This window comes from Bombina bombina, chromosome 3 (assembly GCF_027579735.1).
Source record: "Bombina bombina isolate aBomBom1 chromosome 3, aBomBom1.pri, whole genome shotgun sequence".
Classification (NCBI taxonomy): domain Eukaryota; kingdom Metazoa; phylum Chordata; class Amphibia; order Anura; family Bombinatoridae; genus Bombina; species Bombina bombina.
Genome location: NC_069501.1, coordinates 894,994,255 through 895,020,036, shown reverse-complemented (window position 1 = coordinate 895,020,036; position 25,782 = coordinate 894,994,255). Strand labels below are relative to the sequence as shown.

The window sequence follows — 25,782 nt, the reverse complement described above, 5'->3', positions numbered from 1 at the left end:
CAGTGGAACCCTTTCCAGTCTAATGCCTGAAAGCAATAGAAATAATTTTTAAGTTAATATTAATATTTAATCATGTGTTTTAGTCTGTATCACATATAGGGGAAAATGTTCTATGTGTTTTTAAATAGATATTCCCATATATATCTTATCTGCATATATCTATAACTGTATATATTTATATTTATGACTGCATCGGACAAACATACCTGGCCTTTTAGAATATAGGATATATATATATATTGTGACAGGATACAGGACCATGTATATATCAGTCAGAGGTTATAAAGACCAGTTTATCCCGGTTATAAAGGGGTTAATTTTTTTGTTACCTAGCACACCTGTTACTTCATAAATAGACCCAGGGCTCTAAGAAAGTAGGGAGAGGTCTCAGTATCAGGCTGCACTGGGATGGTGCATGTGGAGACCTGTAAAGTACCTGTCTGCATGCAAGTTAAAGGTCTGTTGAGAAAATAGTTTATTTTGTGAATGCCTTTTTTTCACTGGGGCCAGAGAAGCTGGACCACAAATAGTAGTTGGGGAAACTACAGTTAGTTAGTCTCCTAATAGGAGTAGGCCTATTTGTTTTTGTACTTTCTGTTGCTGCTGAAAAGCATTTTTCATTTAAAGGGGAAAAGTACCCTGACTCTGGAAAGAGACGTTTTAATTTAATTAAAGAAAATTATATATATTTACTTCTAATACATTTTATATATATATATATATATTTAAAAATAAATAGAACATTTTGTTCTATGTGAAAAACATTAAAATATAAAATATTTATAACTACCTTTGGGTTAGAACGTGGGCACAATATCTGAAGTCCTGAAGTAAGCACGCATCAGCTTTCATTCGCATTTTACTTTTAACTTGCAATACGTTTACTTCTGGTTGTGTTTGCACATGAGCGAAAGCGCTTAATAGCGTACCACCTGTAATCTGGCCAATGTGTTTCCAATATTTTGCTGTGCAACAAGGGAAGAAAAAGATTGGGGCTTGTCAAGCACTCTTTCCTAAAGTTTAGTAAACTAAGCTAAAACAATGTAATTTTAAAGGGACATTAAACACCTGATGAAAATTGCTGAAACCTACTTTTTCTTATAAATAAAAATAAAATAATCACTGCTGTTTATTTTATCTGTTCCTCTTACCCCAAACTTTTGAAAGGGATTGTCTTGAAATAGTGTTCATCCAGTGCTTGATTTCCTATGTAAGCTGATAGAAAAAAGGAAATGTCCAATTGAACACTAAAAAATATCTGCTCAAAACAATTTAAGCCCGTACCAAAATAATTATAAGTTAATGCTCCCAAGCAGCCAGGCTCCTCAATTATGCCTTGAAAGTATACTGTAAATTTAACTCAATTCCAGTTGCTGCATATTAGAATCACTATACCTCTTGGTCACATACATTCAGTAATACAGTCAGTCAATCAACCTTGGCATAATATATATGCTCTGTGAACAAAGTTCAATCCTTGATGGAAAACTAACAAACAGTGAGAATAAAGGCTGTATGTAAATTGATCCTGTGCAGTTGCTTGTAGTGCATATGTGTCTTACCCAATAGTCCCGAAGCCCAATCTCTCACCTAGGTGTTCCTCCATTTCTCCTCCGATAGCAATAGGTAAGGCGGCAGCTCCCGGACTCCTGTCCGTCCACTCCACGCGGATTGAGCGTTCTCCGTCACCTTGCAACTCCGATGACGTCACTTCCTTAACAACCGCTTGTGTTACCGGATCACTAGGGGCGTAATGGGTCTCCAGGGACTATGGGGACTCTGTATCTTTCAATCACCGCTCACCGTCCACTGCTTTAACCCCTTGAGTGCTAGTGACGGCTCTGAGCCGTCACAGAGTTTCCCACTCTGGTGCTAATGACGGCTCAGAGCCGTCACTAGCACTCTCCCAACTTGAGGGAGATCTGGCAGCTCCCACCCGCTCCTACCCCGGCGATCGGTGCTGCATAATGAAATGCATCGCCAGGGCTTCCGTTTTGCGTGGTGACGTCACCGCACAACTTTATTTAACATTAACAATGTTAAATATAGGAGCAGGGGGCATGCTGCTTAGAAGCCTGTATCTCAGGCATCTAAGCAGCTACAGACCCCCAAGTCCCACCGTTGGAAAGGTAATCGCCTAACCTTTCCAACAGTGTAAGTTTTTACGCAAATTCCTGCAGTTTTTGCATTTTTTGAGTATATCCAAACAAATAAGCAGGATGTTCCTAGTTTCTTCCAGCAAGGTAAAGGTTTTAAATATGAAGCCAAGGCAATAGGATTAGTGCACACTTAATTATATATTATATTTATAAACTGGCTCAATTTAAACATCTCTAGATAGGGACAGTATTCAGAATCCTGTGTACTTAGGTATATACATATTTTTTTCCCCTTAGCTCATGGCATGCTAACGTTATATACGAGAATCTTTTATTGTACCTTTAAATTAGTTCAATTAACATTTCCACCAATCAGAACCAAGATGTGGGTTTTTAAACATGTGTGCGTGTGTGTTATGTTTTAAGGACTATGATTACGGCGTTAAGCCGAAACATGTCAGTCTGTTTTTGAATTTTTGAGTACTCTACCCTCCATGTTTTAAACTCTAATGGAGAATAAAAGTTAAATTGTATATATTGGAACCGGCTACTGGCTATCTTGCTTTATAATATTGTTCCTATGTAAGCTGCCATATTGTAGCATGCGGTACAAGGGCACAGTAGTCACATGACACAGCATATTGGTTGTTACATACAGTACTTAGAGGAATAACATTTGCCTGCAGCGTGTGAGCTGCAGTGTTTGAATATAAGTATATAAAGAGCAGCGCCAGGTATTATTCCCCAAAGCTCCCGCACACGTAATTTTCCCTATAATTACCGAAAATTAATACACAATAACAAAGATCAATAGTAGTTTGGGAGCGCTAAAAGCTAAATGAGAAAAGTCTGGAAACTGATATACAATTTATCACAAATATTTTTATTAAAATGATATAAAACATGTATGTAACTTTTAGAATAGATTGTGGGACGTCTCCCTTTGTAGTTTAAGAACAAGTAAAATTAATTGCATAAAAAGAACACTTTTGTATATTTCTCTAAAAGATTCCACCTAGGTTTTTCATTTTCACCCTAAATCAATTATCTTTAATTTCCACCTTAATTCTGATACTGAGTGGCCGTAAGAAATTTCTCAGATATTATATCGTTTCCCACTTTTGTATTGTTACTTTGTATCAGATGGAAACAATTTACATTTCATAGTCCAATAAATTGTTATTTCAGTTTGTTAACTTTTTGTAGCAATGTCTTTTGATGTATAATATATAAACAGAGTTGTCTGTACTCAGTAAAAATTGATATTTTTTGCTAGGGCTTACCGGCTCTTCTGACACGTCTGTGTCTGATGGTATCTCGGTCTCTCTTACCGGTTTTTTCTTTTGTGTCTCTCCTCCCTGTATAATGTAGGTATCTCCGATGTCGAGAATAGAAACCTAGACCACGCTCCTGCGTGTATGGGTTTCCTTCTCTACCGGTTTGAAGCGAATTTGGCCTCTATGTAATGTAGGTATCTCCGATGTCGAGAATAGAAACCTAGACCACGCTCCTGCATGTATGGGTTTCCTTCTCTACCGGTTTGAAGCGAATTTGGCCTCTAGCAAAAAATATCTGGGTAATATCTGAGAAATTTCTTACGGCCACTCAGTATCAGAATTAAGGTGGAAATTAAAGATAATTGATTTAGGGTGAAAATGAAAAACCTAGGTGGAATCTTTTAGAGAAATATACAAAAGTGTTCTTTTTATGCAATTAATTTTACTTGTTCTTAAACTACAAAGGGAGACGTCCCACAATCTATTCTAAAAGTTACATACATGTTTTATATCATTTTAATAAAAATATTTGTGATAAATTGTATATCAGTTTCCAGACTTTTCTCATTTAGCTTTTAGCGCTCCCAAACTACTATTGATCTTTGTTATTCTGCAGTGTTTGAAGACACATTTATTTCTCAGTCAGGGTGTACATAGATTTCATTTCCCAGTCTACGTATATAATATACATTATGCAGCAGGATTTAAATAAAATACTAAGCACAGTACTTCTGTTTTTAACTCCCCCCACAGTTTTTTTTTTTTTTCTTCAAACTCCCCACAAGTTTTATGCTCTAAGCAGAGCGGTTCAGGCACTGTTATCATTGTCAATTACTGACATGTTCTGGGAGGGGGAGAGGGAGGAGGAAGCTCAGTCTCACGGCACACCCGTGAAGTTTGTACAGAAGATTTCTGCTTTTCATGACCTTTGCTCTTGGTAATGTAAATCCCTAAGGGCTGACACTCAGCTTAGTGTTTGTTTAGCAAGGATGGTATGCATTATTTATCAGTGTGATCTACTCCTGTCACACCCTCTGCTGAAACAGTCAAACTCGTGTGTGATCAGAGGGTGTGACAGGAGTAGATCACACTGATAAATAATGCATACCATCCTTGCTAAACGAACACTAAGCTGAGTGTCCGCTAGATTACGTGTGGATCACTATTTATCGCTACAGCTCTGCTAGAGGTAAGCTTTTTGCGCATGTTGGGTACAGTGCATATTACAAGTTGAAAGTAAAAAGTTTTCACTCATGATTAAATGCTGCATATGGAAAGAACAGCAGTCCAAACATGTGTTGCATACAAATGGCTGGTCCATTTTGGGTAGGGGGGCTTTTCGATAAGGGCCTAGATTGTCACGAACATGGAAAAGGAAATTTTTATTTAAAGTAAAATAACTTGTATTTTTTGTGTAATGTTTTTTATCACATTGTTTGCGATCCTGCCTATAAAAAAACATATTTTTTATAGGAAAATGTGAATGCTTTGCCCTTGTTTGTAGAAAGATGAAAATATTCACAGAGGAAACCAAGCTCTATAATCTATTAGGGAAAAGTGGATCTTAATATTTTTAGGTATAGTGCTGCTCTGATTTAAACATTCCTTATACAGGGAGTGCAGAATTATTAGGCAAGTTGTATTTTTGAGGATTAATTTTATTATTGAACAACAACCATGTTCTCAATGAACCCAAAAAGCTCATTAATATCAAAGCTGAATAGTTTTGGAAGTAGTTTTTAGTTTGTTTTTAGTTATAGCTATTTTAGGGGGATATCTGTGTGTGCAGGTGACTATTACTGTGCATAATTATTAGGCAACTTAACAAAAAACAAATATATACCCATTTCAATTATTTATTTTTACCAGTGAAACCAATATAACATCTCAACATTCACAAATATACATTTCTGACATTCAAAAACAAAACAAAAACAAATCAGTGACCAATATAGCCACCTTTCTTTGCAAGGACACTCAAAAGCCTGCCATCCATGGATTCTGTCAGTGTTTTGATCTGTTCACCATCAACATTGCGTGCAGCAGCAACCACAGCCTCCCAGACACTGTTCAGAGAGGTGTACTGTTTTCCCTCCTTGTAAATCTCACATTTGATGATGGACCACAGGTTCTCAATGGGGTTCAGATCAGGTGAACAAGGAGGCCATGTCATTAGATTTTCTTCTTTTATACCCTTTCTTGCCAGCCACGCTGTGGAGTACTTGGACGCGTGTGATGGAGCATTGTCCTGCATGAAAATCATGTTTTTCTTGAAGGATGCAGACTTCTTCCTGTACCACTGCTTGAAGAAGGTGTCTTCCAGAAACTGGCAGTAGGACTGGGAGTTGAGCTTGACTCCATCCTCAACCCGAAAAGGCCCCACAAGCTCATCTTTGATGATACCAGCCCAAACCAGTACTCCACCTCCACCTTGCTGGCGTCTGAGTCGGACTGGAGCTCTCTGCCCTTTACCAATCCAGCCACGGGCCCATCCATCTGGCCCATCAAGACTCACTCTCATTTCATCAGTCCATAAAACCTTAGAAAAATCAGTCTTGAGATATTTCTTGGCCCAGTCTTGACGTTTCAGCTTGTGTGTCTTGTTCAGTGGTGGTCGTCTTTCAGCCTTTCTTACCTTGGCCATGTCTCTGAGTATTGCACACCTTGTGCTTTTGGGCACTCCAGTGATGTTGCAGCTCTGAAATATGGCCAAACTGGTGGCAAGTGGCATCTTGGCAGCTGCACGCTTGACTTTTCTCAGTTCATGGGCAGTTATTTTGCGCCTTGGTTTTTCCACACGCTTCTTGCGACCCTGTTGACTATTTTGAATGAAACGCTTGATTGTTCGATGATCACGCTTCAGAAGCTTTGCAATTTTAAGAGTGCTGCATCCCTCTGCAAGATATCTCACTATTTTTGACTTTTCTGAGCCTGTCAAGTCCTTCTTTTGACCCATTTTGCCAAAGGAAAGGAAGTTGCCTAATAATTATGCACACCTGATATAGGGTGTTGATGTCATTAGACCACACCCCTTCTCATTACAGAGATGCACATCACCTAATATGCTTAAAGGACCAGTCAACACAGTAGATTTGCATAAGCAACAAATGCAAGATAACAAGACAATGCAATAGCACTTAGTCTGAACTTCACATGAGTAGTAGATTTTTTTTCTGACAATTTTAAAAGTTATGTATTTTTCCACTCCCCCTGTACCATGTGACAGCCATCAGCCAATCACAAATGCATACACGTACCATGTGACAGCCATCAGCCATTCACAAATGCATACACACTTATTCTTGCACATGCTCAGTAGGATCTGGTGACTCAAAAAGTTTAAATATAAAAAGACTGTGCCCATTTTGTTAATAGAAGTAAATTGGAAAGTTGTTTAAAATGGCATGCTCTATCTGAATAAAAGTTTAATTTTGATTGAGTGTCCCTTTAATTGGTAGTAGGCTTTCGAGCCTATACAGCTTGGAGTAAGACAACATGCATAAAGAGGATGATGTGGTCAAAATACTCATTTGCCTAATAATTCTGCACTCCCTGTATGTTTAGAGCCAGAGGAAATCACAGACCTGATGGAAAATTTACATTAATTAGATTTGAATATTACTTTTATACATCTATTTATTGTTATTTTTTATTTTAGTATCAAATTTAAAAGATATCATAGGTTAAAATAGAGAAAAGTATAATGTTAATTAACGTTATACATCAAGAACCTGGTAACTAATGGTCTTGCATACCAACACAACAAAAGTTGCATTCGAAAGATTGGTGTACAGTGGTTGAAATCATTGGGATGGGGCCATGAGCTGAGCAGGGCATGGCGTCCACCTACACCATGCTTTGAAAGTGAAGGGCATGTGAGCCAGTCTCTAGTTTTACTTAAACCAAGATTTGTATAAGAAAGAAAGCGGTGCAGAAAGGACGCAGAGGCAAAGCTTCCAAACTGTGACAGTCTCACAGGATGGTTGAGAACTCTGGGCTAGTTTTCATGTAAGCCACAGTTGATACTAAGAAGGTTTCTATACAAAAGCAACACTAGGGCCAGTGCTTCTATAAGACAAATCAGATGTTCCCTATAGGAGGCACCTGCAGGGAGGGTGCTAAAGCAAGGTACAATTTATTTTTTGTGTTTCTCTGTTTTTTAATATGCCTGACACTCATGGATGACCAAAAATCAGGGTCTATTTGTAATTAGGTAAATTAGGTAGCTAATTTGTTTACTTTCAATCAAATGGCACCCATCATACTTGACATTACTCAGTCTATTTGTTATACATTCTGTGGGCTGCTTTTTATATTGCTGCTACTGCTAAGAAGCAATAAGGTTAAGGCATGTGATTTGTTGAGGGGGTGGCACCTGCATAGCCAAATGTTTTTGCACTGTCCCTGAATGTACTTGTATATTGTGGCTTGTACAATATTAAAATCCTGTCTGCAATTAATTGACGGCTATCCATTTATATGGGAGCTGCTTAACAATAATACCAAAAGCATCCTATACCTGTGGAAAAACATTTTGCATTATGTCTGTTGGCCTGTTTTACAGCATCTGCAAGTCAAGCTAATACTCGATATTCCTGTGCATTGAGTTGAAAGGGTATTCTTCAGTCTCATAAAAAGGGTCCATTGAATTGCTCTATTTCACCATAGGTCTGGACCTGGTTTGGTATTTGTATTTTTAAAACAAATCTAATTGGTTAGAGTTTAAAGAATCAGGATGTTATGGCAGGGTTCACTGTCAGAATTAAGCCTTCCATCTCTTTTGAAAAGTCTTATTATTTTTGGGTGTGTTTTTGTGAGTATAATTGTTTCTGCCCAGATGAGGTCTAGCCCTAACTTTGTATATGAAAGACAGATTTAAATAATTGCATCTAAAAACATATAAACTGCCATTCCTTTAATATACTTTTATTATTATAACATATCAATATACAAACATAATCAGCTTCATTTCTTTATTGCACACAATCCCCTATAAAATGAAACAGTATGACTGAGTTTTCGTTGATGTGGTAAATTTTGGAAACTGGTAATAAAAACATTTATCTCTATTAAAGGCCTTATTTCCACTGACCTGGTAAAGTTTGGAAACTGGTGGTAACATAGAAAATCTCCTTAGATTAAATATAGATAAATGTTTTATCACCAGTTCCAGTATCCACAATTTACCACATGAAAACGAGGCCAAGGTCTATGGAGAATTTTCATGTTACCATCATTTTCTTAACCTTACCACTTCAATGGAAACTAGGCCTATATTTGTTAATTCCCTGCTGAAAATACCCACTGATGACAAATAAAATTTATTTTAAATAGGTCTCCAAAAAAAGAGAACACATTTGATAAGTGTCCCCAAACAAAGATAAAACAAGAAGGTAAAAAAGTGTCACCTTTACAAAAATGCATTAGTACACTTGTGCTCACATTAATAGAATTTCCTCATACAAGACATAGTAAAATGGTAATTTGAAGATTACTTAAAATATCTTGTCTAATTATGTTAAATACCTTTAAAAAATCACTATAATCAACATATTAAATTAAAGCTGTCTCTGTTCAATTCTATATTACAGGTTTGAACAAAATGACATTTAGTATTAGTTTCTTGTGAAGTATGCTGTCTATATGGCAACTTTACTGTAGTGCCTTAGGATCAACAGGAGTAATATTCAGCTATTATAATGTTCAGATGCACAGCAGCCAAGGCAACTCTTCAAGATCCTTTCCACTTTATATATTTTTTGTGAATATGTTTCAGATTTAGAAATGATTATGCATTACTATCAGAACTCATTTAGGGCCAGATTACAAGTGGCGCATTGACAGTTACGTGCACGTCAGGTGTAGAGCTCATATTACAAGTTGAAAGTAAACGTTAATTGACGCTAATGCCCATCTGGTTAACTGTTTCGCAAAACAAAAAAGTGTCACAAAACACATCAAAAATACATTGCAATGTACAGTTACACTCATAATAACACTATCCATTTTTTTTAAATAAAATTGTACAAAAACATGAGGTCTCAGGTGTTAGAAAAAAAAGTAATGCAAAGGGTTTTACCATTGAGATATACTGTATATATGTGTATGTGTGTATGTATAAATAATGTACATATGTATTTACAGACATATATACACATATAAACACATAAATACATATATAGAAGTGCACTGGAGCCCTTTGTGGTTAAGTAAATGAAAACATGAAAAAGCATATTTCTGCAATATTCACATTTAGTAAAGTGTTAAACTGTGTATTTACTGTAAATATTTCACATTCAAATTGTCTGCACATAAGGGAATATGTTCTAAGTATTTATAAATAGATATTCCTATATCAATCTGTATATATCTATACTTATCTATGATCATGTATATAAATATATATTGTACCAAAATACCATCAGAGATATGTAGAAATATGTATTTATGAATAAATAGAATATATTCTGCTATGTGAAGAACATTGGAATGTGAAATTCATATTTTTATGTTGGGTTAGCGCACTTGAGAATGTGATTGGGTTTGCACACGAGTAGGGTCTTAGGTTTTTTTCAACATTTTTTGCTCCATTGACGCCTATGGGGAATACGCATGCGCAATATTCTAACCGGCTTTTTGAGCAGCGAAAAAACATATTACTTTCAATTTGTAATAAGTGTGCTACCAGACACGTGCAAAAAGCTTACTTCTAGCGAAGTTAGCAGGCGATCAGGAGCGTTAAATACTGCTCCACTTGTAATCTGGCCCTTCATTTTTGTTTTATTGTTAATATATTTAGTTTTCCCATTCACTAAAGGGAAAATGTAATCCCCAACTTTTCTATTCTGCTTTTAAAGGGTAGGTTATGAATAGTACACAAATGTGTGTGTAAACACAGTTTACAAGTCTTCCATAAATTCACAAAATAATTTCATTTTGACCATTCACCACTTATACAGTAGTATTTTATGCATTGCTGTCTACAGAGTGAAGAAGCCAAACCCTTATTGTGAAACATGAAAAAAGTTAAACCAATGTTTGCAGAGATATGCTTGTTCTGTGAAAGTATTATTTAAAGCCTCCATATCTATCATTCTATGGAAAACATGAAAATAATTATGGTCCCTTTAACAATGCCAGATTTTCTATTTTCGCAGTAGTAATTTAAACAAAATAGCCTGCTTAACATATAAACACATTGTCCGATTTAAACTACTGAGAAACGGTTGCCTTGTAATTGTCAGCTTTGTGATCCCTGAGTTTAAGAAATGCACTTAATATAGAACAGTCAACTACATCTTCCAGTTTATCTACTGTTTCCACAATACCTTCCACTGCATCTCTTGTCAGAACCATAGAAGCATTAGATTTAAATTTGTTTACAAGATCTTCTTTGCTCAAAGGTTTCCTCCAATGACCATAGAATGTGTCACATCTGTGTGTAAAAGTGTTTCCATTGTCCAGTGTTACACTTACCTCACAATAAAGCTTATCAAAATTTGGTTTGTTGTCAGGTGTGTGAACTAACTGTATTTTTTCTAGAAGTTTCTTAATATTGGGTCTGGAAATATTGTGCTCACTAAAGGACTGGACGGAAATAGCTCCATCTAGTAGAGCTATACATGCATTAAACTGGAAAGAATGACGAGCTTCGTGTTCTGAAGCAGGAAATGGGCGGTTTACGTATTTAGCATCAGGGATTTTAAGGACAATTTTTTGTATGTTATCAACTGGGATTGTTTCGCTATTATTCACAATTTGTGTTCGGACAGCAGATGCTGCATCTGCAATCCAGTGCATTCCAAGGTGGGCAGGAAATCGCTTGATAGCCACATCTTGTTTCTCCAGAAGCCAGTCGTATAAATGTAGAGGTGGTAGGACTTTTGGGTCATAATCATTATAGAAAGCTCCCAAACCAGAATCTAAATCCAGAATCTGCTTGTTTCCCTCGAGACCCAAGAATGCCAAAGAAGCAGCTTCTAGTCCATGTCTGCCTGCATTTCCTATATGTAGAGGTTTGGTCTGGGTGGCTGCATTTGCAATTGGAGCCCCAGAATATGAAGCAGCAATTGCTAAAGCTTCTCTACACTGATTCTGGTCCAGACCAAGAAGTTTAGATGCAGCTGCTGCACTCCCCATAGTGCCAACCACAGCTGGAGGATGAAATCTAGAAATAATGCAGATATACATAAGTTGGCAACATCACTAATATTCCATATACACCTAAATAGTACATTGATATTTTTCTATTTGTTTATTACATTTTTACTTAGCTAAGCAATAGAAAAGTCATCTTAGCCTGAATATATTATGCATTTCAAATTATGTGTTTCGTTAGTAAAAGAACTAAAACTTGTTTTCTTGGGGAGGGGGGTCATTATTTAGTATATTTACTTCTGTAATTTCAGACACTGTTTACTTTTTGGTAATTGCTATATGACAATTTTAGGTATCACTGTAATAATTCTAAATTTTGATATTACACCAAATATATTAACAATTAAAGGGCTATTAATTATAGTAAACTTGCAAAATCCCCAATTACACAATAAAAAGACAAGGCAATAGCACTTACTCAGAATTTCAAATTATCATTAGATTTTTGTTTTCTGAGAAATTTCAAAGATTGCTTCCATTTCCATGCCAACTGTATCAGGCATCAGCCATTTACAGACTCACATATGTTCCAACTGCAAACTCTTGCACATGCTCAATAGGAGATGGTGATCAGAAAGTGTGCATATAAAAAGACTGAACACAAATTTATAATGGAAGTAAATTAGACATTTGTTTAACATTACACTCTCTAGCTGAATCATGAAAGTTTAATTTTGGCTTTAATGTTAGCAAAATGATGTACGGACGGCAGAATGACAAATATATAATGTCATCAGTTAGGCTGAAAACACCTAGCATTGAGGCCAGTAACAGTCCTACAAGGATGTACAGGGATGCAAGAGCACCATCTTATTTTAGTTGCACCCCCATTTTGCTCAGGCTGAAGGGGAGCAGGGCCAACCTTAGCATTTGCAGGGCCCTGGGAAAGATAAGTTTGTGGGGCCCCTCAGCCCAGTGTCCTTATTCCCCTCCCCTGTATGCCCTGCCCCTTGTATGGCACATCCCTGTGCCAACACACAATGATAACTATATAAAGAATAACACAACATATTAGACCTCCTTATAATATAAACACTTAAATATGAACATAAACTTAACATAAACTAGATACAACATATATATTGCACCATCTCATAAGCTTACCACTGACATTGCATGGCGCTGGGCGGGTGCCCGGCCCAAAGGGGAGCATGAAAAATTCCCTTTCTGAATACACTTACCAGATACCAACTCGACCTATAGCCTAAATCCATCCACATTACATCCACAGCTCCACCTCACCCACCCTGACCCCAGCCACAGAACATCTACAAACCTAATCCACATGACTCCTGACAGCCTTCTGTATCCTTCAAATTCTATGGTGTACAACATTTCTTTTCTTATTTTCAAAAAATATTCTTATTATTTTAATCTGATGAAAATGGTTTGGTTTTGAAATATTCTAGTTAAAAGAAAACAGGTTACTGTTCATGTAGCTTGACACTTACATACATTTTGGTCTACAGGAGTGATTATAATACAAAGATAACCAGATTCAAAAATATATTGAGTGCTAAATTATGCATATAAAGCCAGGGATTGTGAAGATATGAAAAGGAGTGAGTGGGGAATGCATAATATAATAATATGATATAATATTTTGATGGTTTCATACCTTTTTGGAATGTTACTAGCTTCATTAGAAAAGTGCATAAGTCTGCCTTGCACTTCAATTCCAACATTGAAAGCCAAAAGAAAATCAAGTCCTGATGGCTTCTGGTTTGGAAGCAAAGCCTCAGATATGGCAATCAAAGGAGGCAAAACGGCTCCAGAAGGGTGTGTGGCTGGGTGCCAAGTGTCATCAAAATCCATTGAGTGAACCTAAAAAAATCCAGAAGTTATTTACATTGTTCTACAGACATATTTTTTCCTTATTCATCAAAGGCAATTCTTATGTAACTTGGGCATTTTTTTATGTAAAACTGATAATAAATTTCCGAATTTCAAGCAGATGAGACATAGCTCAACAACACGGTTGCCACATATTTTAATGGAAAAATCTCCATTGCATACAATAAAAAGAGGAGGTGCTTCTCACTGTAGATGAAGCTTTCATCTATCAAGGGCCTATTATTAAAAGAAAAATCATTTAATTTTAATTATTTTTAGTTGTTTAAATATTGAAGAAATAAGTGAAAAGTTTTAGACTCCACAAAGTTATGGCAACTGCCATGTTGTAACCTAGCTTTCACACGGTTTAAAAGTCTGTTCTCCTTATTTTATCTTTTCTTCTGAGGCCCACTAGGGACAGTTATTCATCAACTGATAACTCATCTTTATCATTTAAACTTTCATGATTCATATAGAGCAGATTTAAAAAAAAAATATATCAACATGTCTTTGTTATTTTGGTATTCTTTGTTGAAAATTAGCTACTTCCCACGAGAGCATACCTAGGTAAGGTCAGGAGCATTCATGTCTTGAAAATTATCTGGCAAAAGTGTTTGTAACCTGTAAAACATTGGTACAAACATTATTGCATACACTACTTTCATATTGTAGTTAAAGGGACACTGAACCCAAATTATATCTTTTGTGATTCAGATAGAACATGCAACTTTCCAATTTACTCCTATTATCAAATTTTCTTTGTTCTCTTGCTATCTTTATTTGAAAATAATGGCATCTAAGCTTTTTTTTGGTTCAGTACCCTGGACAGCACTTTTTTATTGGTGGATGAATTTATCCACCAATCAGCAAGGACAATCCAGGTTGCTCACCAAAAATGAGCCGGCATCTAAACTTACATTCTTGCATTTCAAATTCAGTGTCCCTTTAAGACATGTGCATGCTACTAAGCCTACCAAGATATGCTTTCATAAGAAGGAGACAAGTTTCAATAAAGGTGAATGAAGTAATCTTGAAAACAGAAGTAAACGTAAAAGTTTGTTAAAATTGTGTGGTCTGTCTGAATCATGAAAGTTTTAATTTTGCCTTAAAGGGTACAGTTTTTACCTACAAAAAGTACATACTTTAATTTAACTTTAGACTCGATACAGCCTGCACACAAGGCTCCTACATTATGTTTAATAACCATATAATAATATAATGTCAGTAGTATCTCAGATTGATCACAGACAACATTGAGTATTAATAATACCAAAACTTTCTTACAGCAGTTCCATTGACAAAAGAAGCATAGACTGGAGGAAGACGAACATCTAATCGGCCCCAAACTGTGCTGGAGATGTCTGAACTGTAAATCTGAAATCAATTAAATACACAGTCCATTGAAACCAGAATAAAATAAAAGTATCAAAGCTATCTTCACATACCTAATTCTTTTCATTGTAGAACACAGTTGGAGGCATACATTCTAAAGTGTAATGACAACATTTGGTACAATTACTATAAAAATGACAATGGACAAGGAATGTCATCTATTTCTATGGATATAAAAGAACATTTTTTTTCCAAAATATCATACTGATGCACTCTGCTCTAATGTTATCTAGTAAAAGTACAGGCATTGAATGTACATTCCATCTATCCATAATTGCCAGCCCTAAATAAAATATATAATATTATACAATGATGTGTTGTTTTGCCATAACCTGAACTGAAAACTGCTTTCATTAACAATTTGGCTGGAAGAAAGGGTTACAAGTTCAACATATTGGGCTAGATTACGAGTGGAGCATCATGTAGCGAGCATATCACAAGTTGAAAGTAAAAATATTTCACACGAGCGCTAACCCTAAATGTGCATCATGTTAACGTATTCCCCTATAGAATGAGCAAGAAAAGTGGGGAAAAAACCTACTCCTGCACAAACCCGATCTCATATTCTCAAGTGCGCTAACCAGACATGAAAATCTGAATATTTCACATTCCATTGTTCTTCACATAGCAGAATATGTTCTATTTATTTATATATATATATATATATATATATATATATATATATATATATATATATATATATATATAACACACAGAGAAAGTCTAGCACTCACTTACAACATTTACAAGCTCTCAGCTAAGATTTAAAAGCAAAAATGGAAATTTTAGTTACCGCATCTGGCCAAATGGGACAAGCCCAGGTGCCACGTCAAGGTCCTTTACAATACCTGGGACCCTAAAACAGCCACACAATGCAAGCTCTCAAATCCAAACAAACTGGGAACAAGAGAAGGGTGCACAGGCTTATGTAATCACCCTAGACATATACAAAACACGGAAGAGGACTGCACTCTCATACAGGACCGGGTACACATCCCAAGACCCTGCAACATGCTCAGCCCTGGGTGCTCCTATTTGGCCAGATGCAGTAACTAACCTTTCCATTTTTGCTTTTAAATCTTAACTGAGAGCTTGTAAGTGAGTGCTAGACTTTCTCTGTGTGTTGTATTAATTTGGTTTGTAATTTTCCCTATGGTTCTTGCACCCAGACCTCTCTGACTGCCTGTGACTCTGGGGACAGCACAGCTTCCTGTGAGTGCCGGTGAGCACCCAGGGCTGAGCATGTTGCAGGGTCATGCGATGTGTACCCGGTCCGGTATGAGAGTGCAGTCCCCTTCCATGTTTTGTATGTATGTATGTATGTATGTATGTAATATATATACAGTATATATATATATATATATATATATATATATATATATATATATATATATATATATATATATATATATAATTATTTTTAAATAATGTTTTTTTGGTAAAATATATATATACTGTGTGTGTGTGTGTGTGTGTGTATATCTATCTATCTAGGAATATCTATTGATAAATACTTAGAACATATTCCCTTATGTTAAGAACATTGTAATGTGAAAAATTTACAGTAAATACATAGTTAACCCCTTAACGACACACGTTGTACAGGGTACGTCATACACACACTGGTCGTTAAAGATCAACAACATACCCTGTATGTCGTTAGGGGTTTAAAGCCGCTGGAAGCTATCCATATCTCTTCCAACCACTTTCAAGGTATTGCCGTGATGCCTCAATATCAGCCAGCGATGGTGCCGATAGTTGGTGGGTGGGAGCAGCTGCAGGGAGGCGGGTGGGTGGCCCATCGCTGGACTAGTTCCGGCCACTGTTCCGGAAAAGTGGGCGGGAGCTCCCGAGGGGGGGCTGGATCTATGTGAGAGGGAGGAGGGAATGGAGAGGGAAAATATTATTTGCAATGGGATCTGGGAGGGGAAGGGGTTAGGATATTGAGGGGAGGGCAGCTACACTACAGAAATATGGGGTAAAGAAATTAAAAAAGCAATTTTTTTTTAAGAAATTGGGTACTGGCAGGCAGCTGCCAGTACCTAAAATCGCCACAAATAGGAAGAGGGGGGAGGTTAAGAGAGCTGTTTCGGGGGGGATTGTGGAGGTTGGGGGGGTTAGGGAGGAACCTACACTGCAGAAACTATTAATTTATTTTTTATTTTTTTTAAAAAAAGGCTTTTATTTTAGTACTGGCAGACTTTCTGTCAGTACTTAAGATGGTGGTGACAATTGTTGGATGGGGGAGGAAATAGAGCTGTTTGTTAGTTGTCAGGGAGGGATCAGGGGGTGGGATGTGTGTCAGGTGGGATACTGATGTCTACACTAAAGCTAAAATTAAAGGGACAGTCAACACCAGAATGTTTGTTGTTTTAAAAGATAGATAATCCCTTAATTACCAATTCCCCAGTTTTGCATAACCAACAGTTATAATTGTACACGTTTTACCGTTGTAATTACCGTGTATCTAAGACTCAGCAGACTGCCCCCTTATTTCAGTTCTTTTGACAGACTTGCATTGTAGCCAATCAGAGCTGACTCCATGGTAAATTCACGTGCATGAGATCAATGTTATCTATATGAAACACATGCATTTAGATTAGAGGCGGCCTTCAAGGTCTAAGAAATGAGCATATGAACCTCCAAGGTTTAGCTTTCAACTAATACCAAGAGAACAAAGCAAAATTGGTGATAAAAGTAAATTGGAAAGTTGTTTAAAATCACATGCCCTATTTGAATCATGAAATTTTTTTTGGAAATGACTGTCCCTTTAACCCTACAAGCTCCCAAATTAACTCCTTCACTGCTGGGCATAATACAAGTGTGGTGCGCAGAGGCATTTAGCTGCGTTCTAATCACCAAAAAGCAACGCCAAAGACATATATGTCTGCTATTTCTGAAGAAAGGGGATCCCAGAGAAGCATTTACAACCATTTGTGCCATAATTGCACAAGCTGTTTGTAAATAATTTAAGTCAGAAACCTAAAGTTTGTGAAAAAGGTAGCAATTTGTTTTTTATTTGATCGCATTTGTCGGTGAAATGGTGGCATGAAATATACCAAAATTGGCCTAGATCAATACTTTGGGTTGTCTACTAAAAAAATATTAATACATGTAAAGGGATATTCACGGATTCCTGACAGATATCAGTGTTAAAACGTAACTATCGCTAATTTTGAAAAAAAAAATGGTTTGGAAATAGCAAAGTGCTACTTGTATTTATTGCCCTATAACTTGCAAAAAAAGCAAAGAACATGTAAACATTGGGTATTTCTAAACTCAGGACAACATTTATAAACTATTTAGCATGGTTGTTTTTGGTGGTTGTAGATGTGTAACAGATTTTGGAGGTCAAAGTTAGAAAAGTGTTTTTTTCCCTTTTTTTATCATATTTTATATTTTTTTTATAGTAATTTATAAGATATGATGAAAATAATGGTATTTTTAGAAAGTCCATTTAATGGCGAGAAAAACAGTATATAATATGTGTCGGTACAGTAAATGAGTAAGAGGAAAATTATAGCTAAACACAAACACTGCAGAAATGTAAAAATAGCCCTGGTCTTTAAAGTGAATGTAAATTTTGATGCTAAAGTGCACGGTTCTTAAAAATTCGATTAAAAACAGGGGCACTTTAATTCATCAAAATTTACATTTCACTCGGGTTGTGAAAAATACTTACCTTTTTATCTTGACAGCCGCTCCAGCTTCCTCCACCCGTCGCAAAGCCTCTTCCTGGGTCTAAAATGAGGAATCCGGCTTCCTCCAATCACGGCTTCGAATCAGACACTGATACCCCACGGGGGAAGCTGTGATTGGAGGATGACCGATCCATCATTTCTGACGTTAGAAATGGCTTTGCGATGACCTGGGGAAGCTGGAGCGGCTGTCAAGTTTAACCCCTTAAGGACAAGGCCATTTTTCAATTTCTTTCCCTTAAGTTTGTGTTTAGCTGTAATTTTCCTCTTACTCATTTACTGTACCCACACATATTATATACCATTTTTCTCGCCATTAAATGGACTTTCTAAAGATACCATTATTTTCATCATATCTTATAAATTACTATAAAAAAATATATGAGGAAAAAATACACACTTTTTCTAACTTTGACCCCCAAAATCTGTTACACATCTAATACCACCAAAAAACAACCATGCTAAATAGTTTCTAAATTTTGTCCTGAGTTTAGAAATACCCAATGTTTACATGTTCTTTGTTTTTTTTGCAAGTTATAGGGCCATAAATACAAGTAGCACTTTACTATTTCCAAACCACTTTTTTTTCCAAAATTAGCGCTAGTTACATTGGGACACTGATATCTTTCAGGAATCTCTGAATATCCTGAGACATGTATTTTTTTTTTAGAAGACATCCCAAAGTATTGATATAGGCCCATTTTGGTATATTTCATGCCACCATTTCACCGCCAAATGAAATCAAATTAAAAAAAAAAAGTTCACTTTTTCACAAATTGTTTCACAAATTTTAGGTTTCTCACTGAAAATATTTGCAAACAACTTGTGCAATTATGGCATAAATGGTTGTAAATACTTCTCTGGGATCCCCTTTGTTCAGAAATAGCAGACATATATGGCTTTGGCGTTGCTTTTTGGTAATTAGAAAGCCGCTAAATGCCACTGTGCACCACACGTGTATTATGCCCAGCAGTGAAGGGGTTAATTAGGGAGCATGTAGGGAGCTTTTAGGGTTAATTTTAGCTTTAGTGTAGTAGACAACCCCAAGTATTGATCTAGGCCCATCTTGGTATATTTCATGCCACCATTTCACCACCAAATGCCATCAAATGAAAAAAAAACGTTACATTTTTAACAATTTTAGGTTTCTCACTGAAATTATTTACAAACAGCTTGTGCAATTATGGCACACATGGTTGTAAAAGCTTCTCTGGGATCCCCTTTGTTCAGAAATAGCAGACATATATGGCTTTGGAGTTGCTTCTTGGTAATTAGAAGGCCGCTAAATGCAGCTGCGCACCACACGTGTATTATGCCCAGCAGGGAAGGGGTTAATTATGGAGCTTGTAGGGAGCTTGCAGGGTTAATTTTATCTTTAATGTAGAGATCAGCCTCCCACCTGACACATCACACCCCCTGATCCCTCCCAAACAGCTCTCTTCCCTCCCCCACCCCACAATTGTCCCCGCCATCTTAAGTACTGGCAGAAAGTCTGCCAGTACTAAAATAAAAGGTATTTTAAATTTTTTTTTTTTTTTTTACATATGCTGATGTGTAGGATCCCCCAAACAGCTCTCTATCCCTCCCCCTCTACCTTATTGGTAGCCATCTTGGGTACTGGCAGCTGTCTGCCAGTATCCAGTTTACTAAAAAAAAGCTTTGTTTTAATTTTTATTTTATTTTTTCTGTAGTGTAGCTTCCCCCCCCAAAGACCAACCCCCCACCCCCTCCCAGATCCCTTAGATGCTTTTTTTAAATAAAATATTACCCCACTCTCTTACTTTTTTTTTTACATTTTCTGTAGTGTAGCCGTTCCCACCCGCTTCCACCTGTGCACGCGCCCGCCCCCGTGCACGCGCGCGCCCCCCCCCCCCGAAGATGCCACCCCCCTCAACATCATAGGGCCCATCGATGGCCGCCCACCCGCCTCCCACATAAGCTCCCACCCACCAACGATACCGGCCATCGATGTCCAGTGCAGAGAGGACCACAGAGTGGCTCTCTCTGCATCGGATGGCCAAGGGGTGTTATTGCAGGATGCCTCGATGTACGACATGCATCGTTAAGGGGTTAAAAGGTAAGTATTTTTTCACAATGAGTGAAATGTAAATTTTGATGAATTAAAGTGCCCCTGTTTTTAATCGAATTTTTAGCATCAAAATTTACATTCACTTTAAGGGTAAGAAATTGAAAAATGTCCTTGTCCTTAAGGGGTTATTAAACACTTTATTAAAAAATTATATTGCATAAATATGATTTTCTACAGGGCCTATTTATCAAGCTCCGTATGGTCCGTGTTTCTGGCGAGCCTTCGGGCTTGTAAGAAACACAATTTGTGTTATGAACACAAGTTATGAAGCTGATCCATAACCTGTCCACCTGCTCTGGGGCGGCATTGCACCAGCAGTTCACAAGAACTGCTGGTGCAATGATAAATGCTGACAGAGTATGCTGTCGCCATTTATCGATGTGCGGCGTACATGATACTCTACGTCGTATCATGTCCGTATCATAAATAGACCCCTACATCTTCATCTACTTGACTGCAAAGGGCTCCACTGCACTTATATATATTTATGTATACATCTGTATTTATGTGTTTATATATGTATGTGTTTATATATGTATGTGTTTATATATGTATGTGTTTATATATGTATGTATTTATATATGTATGTGTTTATATATGTATGTGTTTATATATGTATGTGTTTATATATGTATGTGTTTATATATGTATGTATTTATATATGTATGTGTTTATATATGTATGTGTTTATATATGTATGTATCTCAATGTTAAAGCCCTTTGCCTGACTTTTTTTTCTTTGAGCCCTTATATTTTTTTGTGTAATATTTTTTATTTATCATTTTTATCAGACAGTTTTATTATGATTGTAACTGTACTTTTAAGTGTAATTTTTTAAGTATTTTTTCCCACTTTTTTTTCTTGCGTAACAGTTAACCAGAGTTCTGAAGACCCGCTAACCCTAAGAGACTAAATCGGGATTGCACTCATGCGTTGGCATTTAATTTTAACTTGTAATATGCACACTCCTTGTGACGCGTACAATCAGCCACTATAAACTCTAACCCAACAATACGATCTATTTGAAAGTCAGTATAGAGAACTGGATAGAAGAGTATACTGGTTAGCACTCAGAAACAACTAAACCACTATTACAATGTGTTTCATTTTCAGATCCTTATGGGAATATTTTTGTGGAGAGGCTACTTTTTTTTAATAAAACCCATTAAAATATGGGAAATGTAATCAAATCATGTTTACTCATACTCTTGATTAAGTTTGCAGTAAACAATTTAAATCTGTGTTGTCTGTTCATTGTAAAATTATAATATATATGATAGGCAATGGTGTTTTTTTTTCTGGGATTATATCATAAATGATGTCCCATCACATAACACAAAGTGTATGTATAGCTGTACAGAGTGCTACAACATCTTTGTTTCTTTGGATACCAAACCGGAAGACACATTGCAAGCAATGAGGACTCTCCCAACTTTGTTTTCTGTTCTTTAGTTTTCTCACATAAAGTTTTTCTTATCATGGTATTATAACTATATGCATAGGGATGTCTTACTTTACTGTATTGTAAAACTTTATTGAAAACTTCCGTGGTGGTTCCAAGCAGTCCAACTCCTAATGTATCCAGGATCATACGCTTGCTGCGCTGAATGACTACCTCTGTGAGGTGACTACTAGTCAAACCATGGATTGTGCCAGCAAAACTCCCAGTTATAGTCTAAAAAAAAATGCAAAAAAAATGGATGAATTAAAAAATTAAAAGAATGTGAAAAAAAAACTTTATTCATCATGTAAAATGCAAAGTAAACATATTTTCTGTAGTTTTAAATATGTAACACCATTTTCTTCTGTAGAACTTGAAATGGGCTTCTAACATTGCAAGCAAATAAACTTTTTTAAAAGTGTGTTCAATTACATCACAGTCTACATATTTATTCTAGGAATATGTTTTATTTCTTACATCACAAAAAAGATATTTCAAAAAGTATTAAAGATTATATTTGTTTATTATCATATTTTTTTTGTACTGAAAAAATCTACTTGTGCTTATCAGCCTTGTGGAAGTTTGTCCCAGGACACTAATAAACCTTTTAGACTATCAGCCAGTAATGATGTTGTGATACATCACAGATATATTTTTTGTTCCAATTAAAAGTTAAACAGATTTTACCTTAACCTTTTATCAAGTAATACTGTTTTTAGCATTTAGTATCACAATTTAAAGCGACAGGAGCCCCCAACATTTTCTTTCATGATTTGCATAGAACATACAGTTTTAAACAATTTTCCAATTTACTTCTTTTATCAAATTTGCTTCATTCTCTTGTTATCCTTTGCTGGAGAAACAGCATTGCACTACTGGGAGCTAGATGAAGATATGTAGTTAGCCAATCACAAGTGACAAATGTGTGCAGGCACCAATCAGCAGCTAGCTCCCACTAGTGTAGGATTTGTGCATATTATTTTTCAACAAGGGATCCCAAGAGAATGAAGCACATTTGAAAATAGAAGTGAATTTAACAGTGTGTTAAAATGACATGCTCTATCTGAATCATGCAAGTTTAATTTGGACTTTCCTATCCCTTTAATAAAAGTAGTAGAAAATGCTTTTGTGCCATGTTCCTTTGTGTTCTGTTCTATGTTAGTAAAACATGGACAGGAATTAAGAAAATAATACATTTATGCCGTTTCATCAACCCCTTGAAAAGACAATTATAGTGAATGTTTTACAGAAATAATATTTGTTGTTAAAAATGGGATGTTATTTAAAAGATAATTAATATTTCCTATAATATATTCCCTATCACTTGAAGATTTTTTTAAGTTATTTGTTGAATTAATACTTTTTTAACTTAACTTTAATTTTTTGAATTAATATTTTTAGAGTTTCTATTTAATAATTGTAAAGTCAAGCTAAGAAAATAATAGTGAATAATACACATTGTTGTACAATACCTTAGTGAGCATCCTTCCAGTAACATGCAGTTCAGATCTGGCTATTACATCTTTAGAAATCTTTGGTTCCCTATATACCTCAGCACCCACTTGATCAGACCACAACGCCTTCCTATTTTTCATTTGCACCTTCCTCTTTCACATGGCTGGGCTTTACGTTTTACACAATCTCAAAGATTCCACTTTGCTGAGTCTTCTTAGAGTGGCAAGGAAGTCACATGGGAAAACACTGAATATTAATTATAATATTAATATAATATTAAAATATAAAGTTAACCTGTTAATAATTGGCAGTTAATTTTATTATCAAAAGTGTAGCTGTTTATATTTTTAAAAAAAGAAAATATATATAAGGTCTGATTAAAATTGTAATAATTATTGATGAAAATATTTCTTTGGAATAAAGCATAAAGAACGACTAAAGATAAATTTGAGGATACTTTTAATCCAAAAGAAGCCCCACCCTTTGAATTAGCGAAACTGCTCTTATTAATAAATGACATATTAGTTAATGTAGTTAAAGGGACATTAAACCCAAATTTTTTCTTTCATAATTCAGATAGATAATACAATTTTAAACAACATTCTAATTTATATCTATTTTCTAATTTGCTTCATTCTTTAGATACTCTTTGTTGAAGAAATAGCAATGCACATAGGTGAGCCAATCACAGAAGGCATCTATGTGAAGCCACCAATCGGCAGTTGCTGAGCCTATCTAGATATGCTTTTAAACAAAGGATTTCAAGATAATTAAGCAAACTAGGTAATAGAAGTAAATTAGAAAGTTGTTTAACATTGTTTGTTCTTTCTAAATCATGAAAGAAAAAATTTAGGTTTCATGTCCCTTTAAACGAACAAAGATTTGCCCTATTGTGCATTAACATCACTCAAGCGCTTTTATTTTTCTGCTTATATTACAAGACCAAAGATATTTTTCATTACTCGTTTGATAGTCTAGGGCACGCTGACATCTGCATGTCCTATAGCCAGAGTCCTCTAAGTGCCTCACATAATAGACATCTATAAGGGCACTCAGTAAATATCATGTTGGATGGTGTGCTAAACTGAAAGCACAACTAAGACAATGGTGCACAAGTATTGTAGTTCTTCATGTAGTCCTGTGATATACTATTAATGATAAAGGTTTACTTAAAGGGACAGTCAACACTTACTTTAACATGTTTTTATATTGAAAATAACAAAACGGAGGTCCGCCTACACTATACCCCTCCTGCCTTGCCGCCTTGCTTCTGTCCTAATCAGCGGCGCTAACTACTCTAATACCCGGTAAATATGGATGCCGGACTCCCCCCACCATTACGTAGCTGCCTTCTTCTTCAACTGATAAGCAAATCAGAATCCAGGCATCGGACAGAAATTGCAACACTAAAATATAAAGCAGCTTGAGCAGCCAAAGTGCCCAGTTCAATAGCTATGGCTTCAGCTATCACCTCTATGCTGATGATACCCAGATCTACCTTTCCACCCCTGCACTCTCTCCTTCTGTCAATTCTCACATCAGTGACTGCTTTTCCTCCTGGATGGCCTCTGACCACCTAAAATTAAACATGTCCAAGACAGAACTACTTCTAATTCCCCCTCTAACTCTACTTTCTATTTTTTCGATCACTGTTGGCGGCACCACTATCTTGCCATCACCCCAAGTCCGCTGCCTCGGAGTCACGCTTGACTCAAATCTGTCCTTCATTCTCCACAACCAATTGCTCTCTTCATCCTGCCGCAACTACCTACGCAATATCTCCAAAATTCGTCCGTTTCTGAGTGCTGAAACTACTAAACAGCTAATCCCCTCCCTGGTCATTTCCCGACTTGACTACTGTAACAACTTACTAACTGGCCTCCCTCTCTCCCGCCTCTCTCCCCTCCAATCCATACTAAATGCATTTACCAGGCTAATCCACCTATCTCGACGCTCTGTTTCAGCTGCACCTCTATGTGAGTCCCTTCACTGGCTCCCCATTCACAGCAGAGTTAAATTCAAAATCCTCACCCTGACCTACAAAGCCCTCACCAATGCTGCCCCACCCTACCTGTCCTCACTCATCAACAAATATACCCCTGCCCACCCCCTAAGATCCAACAATGACCTGCTTCTTACATCTTCTACCATCACCTCCTCTCATGCTAGACTTCAGGACTTCTCTCGTGCGGCACCAACCCTCTGGAACTCACTTCCTCGAGCTGTCAGACTTGCCCCTAACCTCTCCTCCTTCAAACGTTCCCTAAAGACCTTTCTGTTCAGGGAAGCTTATCCGACTTATTAACAAACTAACTTCAATTAACTAACAGTTGTCCTCTAT

The 25,782-nt window shown here is 36.5% G+C and overlaps 1 protein-coding gene across 1 annotated transcript; it reads right to left on the bottom strand.

Moving 5' to 3' along the window:
• Positions 1–8,286: 8,286 nt before the first annotated feature.
• ACOD1 (aconitate decarboxylase 1) lies at positions 8,287–23,486 on the bottom strand. The gene is made up of 5 exons (XM_053707911.1): positions 23,459–23,486; positions 22,059–22,220; positions 14,651–14,740; positions 13,152–13,357; positions 8,287–11,543 (listed from the first exon to the last, which is right to left on the bottom strand). The coding sequence occupies exons 1-5, from the start codon at positions 23,468–23,470 to the stop codon at positions 10,589–10,591; spliced, it is 1,425 nt and encodes a 474-aa protein (XP_053563886.1). The 5' UTR covers positions 23,471–23,486; the 3' UTR covers positions 8,287–10,588.
• Positions 23,487–25,782: the final 2,296 nt, after the last annotated feature.

Excerpts from the sequence above, each read along its gene's own strand:
- ACOD1 (XM_053707911.1), bottom strand. Across the intron at positions 13,358-14,650 it reads CTTTTGTCAATGGAACTGCT|GTTCACTCAATGGATTTTGA; the intron begins GTAAGAAAGTTT and ends GGATTTTTTTAG. Across the intron at positions 11,544-13,151 it reads GCTAGTAACATTCCAAAAAG|ATTTCATCCTCCAGCTGTGG; the intron begins GTATGAAACCAT and ends CATTATTTCTAG.